At 41.3% G+C, this 14,530-nt stretch overlaps 1 protein-coding gene across 2 annotated transcripts in view; it reads left to right on the plus strand.

Moving 5' to 3' along the window:
- LOC133550894 (gastrula zinc finger protein XlCGF17.1-like) overlaps window positions 1–14,444 on the plus strand; it is a 127,317-nt gene extending 112,873 nt beyond the window's left edge. Inside the window, exon 3 of one of the 2 annotated variants that reach the window (XM_061897151.1) lies at window positions 8,567–14,444. In XM_061897151.1, the coding sequence (XP_061753135.1) occupies window positions 8,567–9,537 (971 nt within the window). In that variant the 3' untranslated portion in view covers window positions 9,538–14,444. Of the gene's footprint in view, window positions 1–8,530 lie in introns of both variants that reach the window. The other variant, XM_061897230.1, reaches the window with a different exon arrangement.
- The last annotated feature ends 86 nt before the right edge of the window (window positions 14,445–14,530 follow it).

A 14,530-nucleotide genomic window follows, 5' to 3' on the forward strand; every position in this document is an offset into this window, starting at 1 on the left:
CAAAACATTACCTGTGGGCTGCAAATGGCCTCCGGGGCACATTTTTGACACAAAAATTAAATATAATAAATCTATGGATAAAAAGCAGACAACCTCCCGAATGCTACTGCGCTCGCAATTTGTTTTGTTTTTAACTTTCTTAACGCTGAACCTACATTGAAAATACACGCAACCATAACTCGAGGTGCCGGACATTTGGGGCGTTTGGCCGGGGGGTTTGGAGTCCGGTCAGGGGAGGACGTGTGGTCAGGACATGCTAGCAATGACCGGCCTAGGTCATAGACTGACCATACCTCCTCTTTTCACCGGACATGTCCTCTTTTGCCGGGCTGTCAGGGCGGAGTTTCTTAAATGCCTCAAATGTCCGGCATTTTGAGTATTGTTTACACAACGTGCAGTAAGCTACTTAATATGTCCGTGTGGAAACTCGTTCAGTACACCTATGCACCGAACTGGAAACCCCGTACCGAAACGGTTCGATAAAATACCCGTATCGTTACACCCCTAGGTATCAGGATTATCTCCAAAAATTCCAAGCTGTTTTGAGGCATGTTAAGAAAAATAAAGCACTTTGTGGCCTCAATAATAAATATGGCCGTGCCATGTTGGAACTTTTTTTTTTTCCAAAACTGGAGTTGAAGTTTTTCTCTTATTTTGGAAAACCATGTTTTTGATTGATTGATTGAAACTTTTATTAGTAGATTCCACAGTACAGTACTTATTCCGCACAATTGACCACTAAACAGCATACTTGGCAACCTTGAGACCTCCGATTTCGGGAGGTGGGGGGCGTGGTTAAGAGGGGAGGAGTATATTTACAGCTGTTGTCTGCGCAGTTGTGCACTGCACTCTCTAAAAGCTGTAGATGTTATTGTCACATAAGCATGATTGATTGAAACTTTTATTAGTAGATTGCACAGTACAGTACATATTCCGTACAATTGACCACTAAATGGTAACACCCCAATAAGTTTTTCAACTTGTTTAAGTCGTGGTCCACGTTAATCAATTCATGGTACAAATATATACTATCAACATAATACAGTCATCACACAAGTTAATCATCATAGTATATACATTGAATTATTTACATTATTTACAATTCGGGGGATGGGATGAGGAGCTTTGGTTGATATCAGAACTTCCGTCATCAACAATTGCATCAACAGAGAAATGTGGACATTGAAACAGTGTAGGTCTTATTTAGTAGGATATGTACAGCCAGCAGAGAACATAGTGAGTTCACATAGCATAAGAACAAGTATATACATTAGAAGTACATTTGATTATTTCAATCAATCAATCAATGTTTACTTATATAGCCCTAAATCACTAGTGTCTCAAAGGGCTGCACAAACCACTACAACATCCTCGGTAGACCCACATAAGGGCAAAGAAAACTCACACCCAGTGGGACGTCGGTGACAATGATGACTATGAGAACCTTGGAGAGGAGGAAAGCAATGGATGTTGAGCGGGTCTAACATGATACTGTGAAAGTTCAATCCATAATGGATCCAACACAGTCGCGAGAGTCCAGTCCAAAGCGGATCCAACACAGCAGCGAGAGTCCCGTTCACAGCGGAGCCAGCAGGAAACCATCCCAAGCGGAGGCGGATCAGCAGCGCAGAGATGTCCCCAGCCGATACACAGGCAAGCGGTACATGGCCACCGGATCAGACCGGACCCCCTCCACAAGGGAGAGTGGGACATAGAAGAAAAAGAAAAGAAACGGCAGATCAACTGGTCTAAAAAGGGAGTTTATTTAAAGGCTAGAGTATACAAATGAGTTTTAAAGTGAGACTTAAATGCTTCTACTGAGGTGGCATCTCGAACTGTTACCGGGAGGGCATTCCAGAGTACTGGAGCCCGAACGGAAAACGCTCTATAGCCCGCAGACTTTTTTTGGGCTTTGGGAATCACTAATAAGCCGGAGTCCTTTGAAGGCAGATTTCTTGCCGGGACATATGGTACAATACAATGGGCAAGATAGGATGGAGCTAGACCGTGTAGTATTTTATACGTAAGTAGTAAAACCTTAAAGTCACATCTTAAGTGCACAGGAAGCCAGTGCAGGTGAGCCAGTATAGGTATATATGTATGTATATATGTATATAAAGGTATATACAGTATAGGTATATATGTATGTATATATGTATATAAAGGTATATACAGTACAGGTATATATGTATGTATATATGTATATAAAGGTATATACAGTACAGGTGTAATGTGATCAAACTTTCTTGTTCTTGTCAAAAGTCTAGCAGCCGCATTTTGTACCAACTGTAATCTTTTAATGCTAGACATGGGGAGACCCGAAAATAATACGTTACAGTAATCGAGACGAGACGTAACAAACGCATGGATAATGATCTCAGCGTCTTTAGTGGACAGAATGGAGCGAATTTTAGCGATATTACAGAGATGAAAGAAGGCCGTTTTAGTAACGCTTTTAACTTGTGCCTCAAAGGAGAGAGTTGGGTCGAAGATAATACCCAGATTCTTTACCGTGTCGCCTTGTTTAATTGTTTGGTTGTCAAATGTTTACATTAGGTTATTTACAATCCGGGGAGATGGGATGTGAATGGAGGAGGATATTAGTAAAGTGTTGAAGTTGCCTGGAGGTGTTGTGGTGCATGTACAGTAGATGGTGGTATTGTCCTTTTTAAGAGTGTCACAACATTGCTGTTTACGGCAGACGAACTGTTTTACGGTAGACGAAAACGTGACTGCTGTTGTTGTGTGTTATTACCGCGCCGGGAGGACGTTAATGAAACTGCCTAACAATAAACCCACAGAAGAAATACAGAACTCGTCCTCGATCATTCTACAGTTATAACGTCATTGGGCAGACACGCTGTTTATATCGTGGGTAAGCGGATGTGAAAACAGGCTGTCCTCACTCAGGTCCACATGGACCTGGAGGGGGCGTGGCCTCCAGCTCAGTCTGAATTTCAAGAGAAACTTTGTCCCGGGAGGTTTTCGGGAGAGGCGCTGAATTTCGGGAGTCTCCTGGAAAATCCGGGAGGGTTGGCATGTATGACTAAACGGTAAACACCCGAATACGTTTTTCAACTTGTTTAAGTCGGGGTCCACGTTAATCATTTCATGGTAAAGTTACATTGTTTAATGCATCCAGCGGGGCATCACAACAAAATTAGGTATAATAATGTGTTCATTCCAAGGCTGTATGTATCAGTATCGGTTGATATCGGCATCAGTAATTAAGAGTTGGACAATATCAGGATATCAGCAAAAAAGCTATTATCGGACATCTCCAGTTATAAGTATTTATTTAAGATGTTAAAAAAAAACATCAGTTTACAGAGAAGCAAGTCTGCACTGCTGACTTAAAGAAAAAGCGACAGAGACCCAGACAAAGAAAACTCCCAACGCTTATCTTTGCCCAGGAATGCATGGGGGGAGGGTTAGAGACCAGCGGCCGCTGCTCTTCAGAAACAGGGAACGTAGGAAAGGTAAACACATCCGGGCTTCGACATAACGCAGGTCCAAACGGAACGAGTCTGGCAGAGAAAGACTAAGCACGCATAAGAACCACTTTTTAAAAATATTGACTATCATTTACAATCTTTACGTGAGACAGGCACAGGTTTTACTTTTCTGATTAGTAAATAAACACTAGCAAAAGTCAGCTAACAAAAGAGGTCATGTGACTCTGCCTATAAAGCACTCTAATCACATCCAGAAACCATCAATTATACACACTGTAAGTATATATGTATTATAGTCACAGGCACATTAATAATAACATGTAATATTTACATATTTTGCTCATTTTAAGCATGCGGCAGCACGTTAAAGGGGAACATTATCACAATTTCAAAAGGGTTAAAAACAATAAAAATCAGTTCCCAGTGGCTTGTTGTCTTTTTTGAAGTTTTTTTCAAAATTTTACCGGTCTTGGAATATCCCTAAATAAAGCTTTAAAGTGCCTTATTTTCGCTCTCTGCGAAGACACTGGCCATTTCCCTGTGACGTCACACAGTGCTGCCAATGTAAACAAACAATGGGAATAGCACAGCAAGATATAGTGACATTAGCTCGGATTCAAACTCGGATTTCAGCCACTTAAGCGATTCAACAGATTACGCATGTATTGAAACAGATGGTTGGAGTATGAAAGTATTGAAGAAGAAACTGAAGCTATTGAGCGAATAGCTACTGACGCTATTCATGGGACGGTTTAGCTCGGTTGGTAGAGCGGCCGTGCCAGCAACTTGAGGGTTGCAGGTTCGATTCCCGCTTCCGCCATCCTAGTCATTGCCGTTGTGTCCTTGGGCAAGACACTTTACCCACTTGCTATTCGTGGGGCGGTTTAGCTCGGTTGGTAGAGCGGCCATGCCAGCAACTTGAGGGTTGCAGGTTCGATTCCCGCTTCCGCCATCCTAGTCATTGCCGTTGTGTCCTTGGGCAAGACACTTTACCCACCTGCTCCCAGTGCCACCCACACTGGTTTGAATGTAACTTAGATATTGGGTTTCACTATGTAAAGCGCTTTGAGTCACTAGAGAAAAAGCGCTATATAAATATAATTCACTTCACTTCACTTCATAGCCATAGCATGGCCGAATAGCTGCGTTAGCATCGCCGGTAAAATGTGCGGACCAAACGATCAGGACTTTTGCATCTTGTGACACTGGAGCAACTTAAAACCGTCGATTGGTAAGTGTTTGTTTCGCATTAAATGTGGGTGGAAGGAAACGTAATATAGTTGCAAATGCATCTGCAGGTTATCCATACATCTCTGTGCCATGTCTGCTTTAGCACCGCCGGTAAATAGCATGTTAGCATCGATTAGCGTAGCATGTTAGCATCGATTAGCTGGCAGTCAACATCAACAAAACTCACCTTTGTGATTTCGTTGACTATCGTTGCAAATGCATCTGCAGGTTATCCATACATCTCTGTGTCATGTCTGCCTTAGCATCGCCGGTCAAATGTGGAGACACTCTGGCACATTCAATGGGGGTCTGGCGGCAGACACTTTGGCATCTTGGGGCCAGTGGTGCAACTTGAATCCCTCCCTGTTAGTGTTGTTACACCCTCCGACAACACACCGTCGAGGCATGATGTCTCCAAGGTTCCAAAAAATAGTCAAAAAAACGGAAAATAACAGAGGTGAGACCCGGTGTTTGCGATGTGTTGAAAATGAAAATGGTGGGTGTGTTACTTAGGCGACGTCACATTTTGACATCGCAAAAACAGCGATAAACAGAAAGGCGTTTAATTCGCCAAAATTCACCCATTTAGAGTTCGGAAATCGGTAAAAAAATAGATGGTCTTTTTTCTGCACCATCAAGGTATATATTGACGCTTACATAGGTCTGCTGATAATGTTCCCCTTTAAATTTACAGACGCATCATAACGTTCGCCATTTCGTTCAACAAAAACAACTACTACTCATAGCAGACTTCCTGAGAGACGACGACGACGACGACTTCCATCCATCCATTTCTACCGCTTATTCACCTTGGGGTGGCGGGGGTGCTGGTGCCCATCTCAGCCACAATCGGGCGGAGGGCTTGGTACACCCTGGACAAGTCGCCACCTCATCACAGGGCCAACATAGATAAGCAGACAACATTCACACTCACATTCACACACTAGGGACAATTTTTGGTGTTGCCAATAAACCAATCCTGTTTGGGACAAATTAGGAACCAAAGCCCTATATTTTTGAGCCTGAATATACAGAAGACGAGGTACAAGTAGGGCTGGGCAATATGGCCTTTTTTTTAATCTCTCGATATTTTTAGGCCATATCGCGATACACCGTATATATCTCCATATTTTTTCCTTAGCCTTGAATGAACACTTGATGCATATAATCACAGCAGTATGATGATTCTATGTGTCTACATTCAAACATTCTTCTTCATACTGCATTAATATATGCTACTTTTAAACTTTCATGCAGAGAGGGAAACCACAACTAAGTCAATATACCCAAAAGTGTATTTATTAAACAGTTATTAAGCAGTGGCACAAACATTCATGTCATTTCCAAAACAGAAAGTGCAAGATTGTCAGAGACATTTTAAAACAAGCTACTAGTGCACTTTTGTGCATGATGTCACTAAGATGACGTATCAAAACAACACTAAATTAAAGTGCACTTTTTGTACAGAACGCCACTACATTAGTTTAAAACAAATAAAGTGCACTTTTGTGCATGATGTCACTAAGATGACATATCAAAACACTAAAGTGCACTTTTTGTACAGAACGCCTCTACAATAGTTTAAAACAAATAAAGTGCACTTTTGTGCATGATGTCACACAAGATAGTTCAAAAAACAAGCTACTAGTGCACTTTTGTGCATGATGTCACTAAGATGACATATCAAAACAACACTAAATTAAAGTGCACTTTTTGTACAGAACGCCACTACAACAGTTTAAAACAAATAAAGTGCACTTTTGTGCATGATGTCACACAAGATAGTTCAATAACTGTCAAATAAAAATGAGCTGCATAATAGGAAATTAATTAGTGTATGTCCTTCGCTATGTGGTAGGTTCCTGCGTACGTTATCTCCTTCTGTTGTTGACAAATTTTTTCATACGGTGTTGATGTGGAAATGTTTGCATCGGCATTTTGTTGGTGCGGCACCGAATGGAGATGTTGAAATGCGGAGTAAGCACTCTTCATTCTCTAGCAGGTGGCTTTTGAAATGATGCTACATATTAGCAGTAATGCTACTTTTTGTAGCAACGCTTTTGCCCCACACTTGACAAATTACGGTTGTCTTTTCGAAATGTTCCCTCTTGAAGCCAAACCACCGCCAGACGATGGACCCCCTGCTGTTTTTCTTGGGAATTAATTCTCCCTTCATTTGTTACCAGATTCGCACCTTCTTTCTCTCGTATTTCCACTCGCAGGGCTCCGATAGCATCACAGCTAACGTTACCCATGCTGCTACCTCTCTGCTCCGCTAGGGCGTATACGTATGTGACGTATGTAAGAAGGTGCGCTTGCTGTCTGTGAGAAGGAGAGACAAGACAGAGTGGGAAGAGCCTGTAGTTCAGGGGTCAGGAACCTTTTTGGCTGAGAGAGCCATTAAAGCCAAAAAATTATAAAATGTATTTCCGTGAGAGCCATATAATATTTTTTAACACTGAATACAACTAAATGTGTGCATTTTTAAGTAAGACTAACATTTTAAGAGTATAATAAGTATATTTTTCTTTTTAATAACATTGTTATTCTGAAGCTAACAAATAATAAATAAAACACTTCTTACCATTAATGCAATTTCTTGAACAAGTGCGGTAGAAAACGGATGGATGGAATAAAATGAATGAGCATATTTTATATTTTGAACCTTATTTTTAACACCGTGATTACCAGGGGAATTATTCACTAGTTATTGCTGTGTTTTTCAACCACTGTGCTGCGGCCCGTGGGAGATTATGTAATTTCACCTAATTGGGTTAAAAATATTTTTTTGCAAACCAGTAATTATAATCCGCAAATGTGCCGTTGTTGAGTGTCTGTGCTGTCTAGAGCTCGGCAGAGTAACCGTGTAATACTCTTCGATATCAGTAGGTGGCAGCAGGTAGCTAATTGCTTTGTAGATGTCGGAAACATGGTTTGTCGAGATCAGAATAGGCGGGATGCAGTGTGTAGGTAAAAAAGGTATCCAACACTTCAACCAAAAAAGTGCCGTAAAGAAAAGGCATTGAAGCAAAACTAAACTGAACTGACTGTAAAGTAAACAAAAACAGAATGCTCGCAGCGTGCGGAGCAGACAGCGTCCACAAAGTACATCCGCACATGGCATGACAATCAACAACGTCCCCACACAGAAGGAGTGTGTCCGAACAACTTAAATAGTCTTGCTTGCGAAAACAAAGCAGGTGCGGGGAATATCATTAAAAGGAAAACATGAAACTGCTACAGGAAAATACCAACAAAAGAGGAAAAGCCACCAAAATAGGAGCGCAGGAAACACAGGAAAACGCCCAAAAAACTCAGAATAAGTTACAGCGTGGTGAGACGGGTCGTGAGAGTACACTTCCATTGAGACAAGAGTTATAGTGATGCATGCTTCGTTGTGGTTGAACGCATAGCCAACAATTGCGAGAACAACTTTGCATTGTCAGTATCGGCTACGAGTTTCATTTTTTAATTTTTTCTGTTGGTGGTGTGCCTTGAAAGTTTTTCAATGAAAAAAATGTGCTTTGGCTCAGAAAAGGTTGAAAAACACTGACTTATCGTGTTAAGCAATGCCAGCTAAGATTTATCTTGAGAGCCAGATGCAGTCATCAAAAGAGCCACATCTGGCTCTAGAGCCATAGGTTCCCTACCCCTGCTGTACTGTATTGCTAGGTGCTAAAAGCAACTGCGTGAGAATGTATACTCGAATATCACGATAGTCATTTTCTATATCCCACAGAGACAAAACCGACAACCCCTAATCGGATTCAACGAAATCAAGGAGAAACCTCTCATGGATCATGCCTGACCTAAAGTATGTTACTGTTGTTGTTTGTGTCCTGTAGACATCCAGCAGCTGTTTGGTCATCCAGAAGAACTGACAGGAGGGAGCTCCACTTTGAAGCAGGAGACTCCACAGCCACCCAACTTTAAAAAGGAAGAGGAGGAACTCCGGATCACTCAGGAGGAAGCTGATCTCACCAAGTTTCCACTGACTGTTGTCTCTGTGAAGATTGAAGAGAAACCACAAGTAGACAACCTCTTAGCGCCACTATCAGATAGTGAAGCTAAAGACGAGGTTGAAGTACCTTTGAGCAGCGATACAGACTGTGAAGGTGATATGAGGACTCACGCTGACAACAAACACTTTGAATCCTCTAAAGAGAAGAGAGGTAAACAATGTTTCAGCTGCTCAGTTTGTGATAAAATGTTTACTCGAAAGAGAGATTTGACTCAACACATAAGAACACACACAGGGGAAAAACCATTCAGCTGTTCAGTTTGCAGTAAAAGCTTTTCTCAAAAAAGCAACTTGACTCCACACATGAGAACGCACACAGGTGAAAAAACATTTAGTTGTTCAGTTTGTGGTCAGTGCTTCACTCTAAAATGCAATTTGACTCATCACGTGAGAACGCACACGGGCGAAAAAACCTCTCTTTGCTCTGTTTGTGGTCAAAGCTTTTCTCAAAAAAGCAATTTGACTCAACACATGAGAACGCACGACGGCCAGAAACCATTTGGTTGTTCAGTTTGTGGTAAAAGCTTTTCTCAAAAGAGTAGCTTGACTCTGCACATGCGCACGCACACGGGACAAAAAACGTTCAATTGCTCAGTTTGTGGCAAAGGTTTCTCTCAAAAGGGCAGTTTGACTCGACACAAGACGACACACACAGGAGACAAACCCTTTAATTGTTCGGTTTGTGGTAAAGGTTTTTCTCAAAAGAGCGGCTTGACTAAGCACCTGAGACGACTCAATGAAGAAAAACCATTTAGTTGCTCAGTTTGTGGTAAACAATTTCATCTTAATGCAGATGCATTAAAACACATAAAAACACACACGCAGGAATAACAGATCACCAATGTAGTTTATAATAAGTTAGTCGTAAGTAACAACATCCATCCAAACCCAAGAACCCATAAACCTCCCATCAGTGGGCATCCCAATGAGAGCAGACATTGTACAGTAAGTGTTTGTTTATTATGTTTGTAGTTTAGATTAGATTAGATTAGATAGTACTTTATTTATTCCGTCAGGAGAGTTCCTTCAGGAAAATTACAATTTTCAGCACAATCCCATTCAAGATCAGACAAACATTACAGGGAGACAGAACAGGATCGCTGACGGGTCTGCCGGCTTCCAGCGCCCCTTACAAAAAAGATGACATACAGGCATATCTTGTGCAGCACTCAGCAATACCGCATTTGCTAGTCCAGAAAGGACCGGTTGCTATTTTTAAAAATAAATACTTTTCACACAAAAGCCGTACCAAATCTGATGAAATATCTTAGGAATTCTGAAATAAGTACTCCCCAAAATTCCTATTTGAACCATTTCAACAGGCACTGTATGGGGCCTTTTTTATTTGACTTCTTGCCAGGAATACACTTGTTTGCTCACAATATGATCGGGTCCTCAAGCAAATATTTAAAAAATATATTTAAACAGCACCTTTAACAGTGGGGCAACAAAGTATTTAGTCAGCCAAAGGTTTTGTGCAAGTTCTCCCACTTAAAATGATGACAGAGGTCTGTAATGTTCATCATAGGTACACTTCAACTGTGAGAGACAGAATGTGGAAAAAAAATCCAGGAATTCACATTGTAGGAATTTTAAAGAATTTATTTGTAAATTATGGTGGAAAATAAGTATTTGGTCACTTCAAACAAGGAAGATCTCTGGCTCTCACAGACCTGTAACTTCTTCTTTAAAAGGCTCTTCAGTATTAATGGCACCTTACCCAAGCAAAGTTTCCTAAAAAATGTCATTTTTGCCTCTTTGGGCTGAAATTTGACCCCCTTAAAATGTTTCAAAGTCCAAGTTAAAGCTCTACTATGCGAATTTAAAGCCATTTATCAACAACATCCAGAAAAGCCGATTTGTAATTTGACCCCCTTAACATGCGTCAAAACTCACCAAATTTTACACACACATCAGGACTGGCAAAAATTGCCATCCAATAAAAAACCTAACCCCAAAAATCAAAATATCGCTCTAGCGCCCCCTAGGAAAAAACACAGACAAAACTGCTTGTAACTGCTGTTAGGAATGTCGTAGAGACGTGTAACAAAAACCTCTATGTAGGTCTGACTTAGACCAGGGCTTGGGTCGCGGGGGCAGCAGCCAAAGGCAGACCCGACCAACGCTGCTTGCAGCTTTAATTGAACTTGTTATCTGTATGTCTTCTCAGCTGATCCTCGCTCGCTTTCAGTCGGCCGCTTTGTCGCTGTCTTCGGCTCGCTGTCTGTCGCTCTCGGTACTCAGGTTCTCCACCTCCTTCTGCCCTGATCACTCCTCCTTATTCCCTTTTATGCAGCGCAAGGAAAAATGTTAATCGTTCCCCGGTGTGTGAGCAACACAGCTTAATTAGATTGCGGCGGCGTCGCTCCCGGCACGCCCCGTCTCTCCGCTCCGGCGCTTTCTCCGCCTCCTTGCCGCCATCTTGGGCAGGGCTCCTGCGTGCCCGGCCGTCGGCTCTGCCTATCCACAACATCGTTCATATTATGTTTTTTTCTTATGATTATAGCCTAATAATCCATTCATCCATTTTCTACCGCTTGTCAGTTTTGGGGTAGCAGGGGGTGCTGGAGCCTATCTCTGCTGCATTCGGGCGGAAGGCGGGGTACATCCTGGACAAGTCGCACCTCATCACAGGGCCAAGACCAATGTATTTCCTCCATTTATTCATTCTCACAATAATCTTACTTATCACATAAAACATAACTTATTTCACCAATTATTTATTTATTTTTATTGTGATTACTTATGGATTGTATTGTGTATAAATTGAGAACAGGAAGTGAACAAAAGTTTTAGCAACTGTTATGTAAAAGAAAAGGGGTAGAATTAAATAAGCTCTGCTTCTTCCTGCTCCTTTTCGAACATGTTGAGAAGAGAAACTGGACATTGTGATGGATCATGTTGTATGCACGCTTCGTCCAAATAAACACAAACTCAAACAGAGATAGACAACATTCACACTCTAGGGACCATTTAGTGTTGCCGATCAAGGTGCATGTCTTTGGAGGTGGGAGGAAGCCACGCAGTCACGGGGAGAACATGCAAACTCCACACAGAAAGATCCAGAGCTCGTGAATTTTAAAATATTTTCTGCAATTTATGCCCTTTTTTGACTTGTATTTTACATGCTTTTGGATGAAAGAATGTTGGTTTAATTTTCACAATGTAGATCAGGGGTCTCAAACAAGCGTCTTGTGGGCCAATTGCGACCCACGAGACGTTATTTTGCGGCCCTCACCTCGATATAGTGTGGCCCGCGAGTTTTAGAAGAATGGCGCTTGACAGCGTTGTGTTATTTGGCTCCAAAATGGCTCTTTCAACGTTCTGGGTTGCCTACCCCTGCGTTAGTGGAAAAGCGGCAAATGAGTGAAAGCGGCAGAGACGTTGCCATGGAGACGAGGGTTTTCTGTAGGGCTGTGAATCTTTGGGTGTCCCACGATTCGATTCAATGTCTATTCTTGGGGTCACGATTCGATTCAAAATCAATTTTTTTTCAATTCAACACGATTCTCGATTCAAAAACGATTTTTTCCCGAATTGAAAGGATTCTGTATTCATTCAATACATACATTTCAGCGGGATCTAACCCAGTCTGCTGACATGCAAGCAGAGTAGTAGATTTTTGTAAAAAGCTTTTATAATTGTTAAAGACAATGTTTTATCAACTGATTGCAATAATGTAAATTTGTTTTAACTATTAAACGAATCAAAAATATGACTTATTTTATCTTTGTGAAAACATTGGACACAGTGTGTTGTCAAACTTATGAGATGCCATGCAAGTGTAAGCCACTGTGACACTTTATTTTTATTTTTATAAATGTCTAATGATAATGTCAATGAGGGATTTTTAATCACTGCTATGCTGAAATGATAACTAATATTGATACTGTTGTTGATAATATTCATTTTTGTTTCACTACTTTTGGTTTGTTCTGTGTCGAGTTTGTGTCTTTATTGCAGTTCTGAGTGTTGCTGGGTCAGGTTTGGTTTTGGAATTGGATTGCATTGTTATGGTATTGCTGTGTATTGTTTTGTTAGATTGATTAATAAAATATTTTTAAAAAAAAGGAGAAATGATTCTGAATCGCACAAAGTGAAAATCGTGATTCGAATTCAAATCGATTTTTTTTCCCACACCCATAGTGAAGTGAAGTGATTTATATTCATATAGCCCGTTTTCTCTAGTGACTCAAAGCGCTTTACATAGTGAAACCCAATATCTAATTTTTACATTTAAACCAGTGTGGGTGGCACTGGGAGCAGGTGGGTAAAGTGTCTTGCCCAAGGACACAACGGCAGGGACTAGGATGGCGGTAGGGGGGATCGAACCTGCAACCCTCAAGTTGCTGGCACAGCTGCTCTACCAACCGAGCTTACATGCCTGGCTGCAGTCACACCGCGACACCTGTCCGTCAGTAATACCAGTCCCCAGTAACCTGGACCAATTCAAACCGTTATTTGTTTTTTTATTGTTTAATTTGCATTGCCTCACACGATGAACACTACATATATTTCTATATGACGGCGGATAACACTCCGGGAACCGTCACTTTTTTTGCGCTCCCTATCCAGGTACTTTCCCGGCTATTACCCGCCAACCGCCGTGTTGCTGTAGGGAGGGAAAGCGGGACGACACACATTGCGGAAGTAACATAATTCTCAGTGCGTCGGCTAAGTACAAATATATTCCACAACCCCAAACACGTCTTTTTCAAAGCCTGCAGTGAAAGGAAAGGTTAGTGGTGAGCAAAGACAATTCCAGGAAAAGCAGGGGATGCAATATTTCTTTGTTGAGCACATTGGCACAGAGAAAGTTGCGGTGCACAAGGAATACAATTTGAAACGTCATTATACAACTAGACATTGATTGATTGATTGATACTTTTATTAGTAGATTGCACAGTTCAGTACATATTCCGTACAATTGACCACTAAATGGTAACATCCCAATAAGTTTTTCAATTCATGGTACAAATATATACTATCAACATAATACAGTCATCACACAAGTTAATCATCATAGTATGTACATTGTATTATTTACATTATTTACAATCCGGGGGGTGGGATGAGGAGCTTTGGTTGATATCAGAACTTCAGTCATCAACAATTGCATCAACAGAGAAATGTGGACATTGAAACAGTGTAGGTCTTATTTAGTAGGATATGTACAGCCAGCAGAGAACATAGTGAGTTCACATAGCATAAGAACAAGTATATACATTAGAAGTACATTTGAGTTGTTTATAATCCGGGGAGATGGGATGTGAATGGAGGAGGGTATTAGTAAAGTGTTGAAGTTACCTGGAGGTGTTGTTTTAGAGCGCTTTTGAAGGAGGATGGAGATGCACTTACTTTTACACCTGTTGGGAGTGCATTCCACATTGATGTGGCATAGAAAGAGAAGGAGTTAAGACCTTTGTTAGATCGGAATCTGGGTTTAACGTGGTTTGTGGAGCTCCCCCTGGTGTTGTGGCTAAGGATGCTGAGGAGTGTGCAACATTTTTTTCAAAGAAATCTTTTCTCGCGACCCAGCCTCACCCAGACTCTGCATCCAGTGGCCCCCAGGTAATTTGAGTTTGAGACCCCTGAGGTAGATTATTTGAAGTTGATCAGTTCAGTTCATCAAGATACCATGAATTGATTAAACAAGTTGAAAAACTTATTGGGGTGTTACCATTTAGTGGTCAATTGTACGGAATATGTACTGTACTGTGCAATCTACTAATAAAAGTATCAATCAGCCGTTGTTGGCTTTTATTTTGAAAAAAAAAAGTGCTGTCAAGTTGGGAACGGAAGTGGCGGCATTCTGGCGCATGCG

The sequence above is a fragment of the Nerophis ophidion genome, linkage group LG01 (genome assembly GCF_033978795.1).
Source record: "Nerophis ophidion isolate RoL-2023_Sa linkage group LG01, RoL_Noph_v1.0, whole genome shotgun sequence".
Classification (NCBI taxonomy): domain Eukaryota; kingdom Metazoa; phylum Chordata; class Actinopteri; order Syngnathiformes; family Syngnathidae; genus Nerophis; species Nerophis ophidion.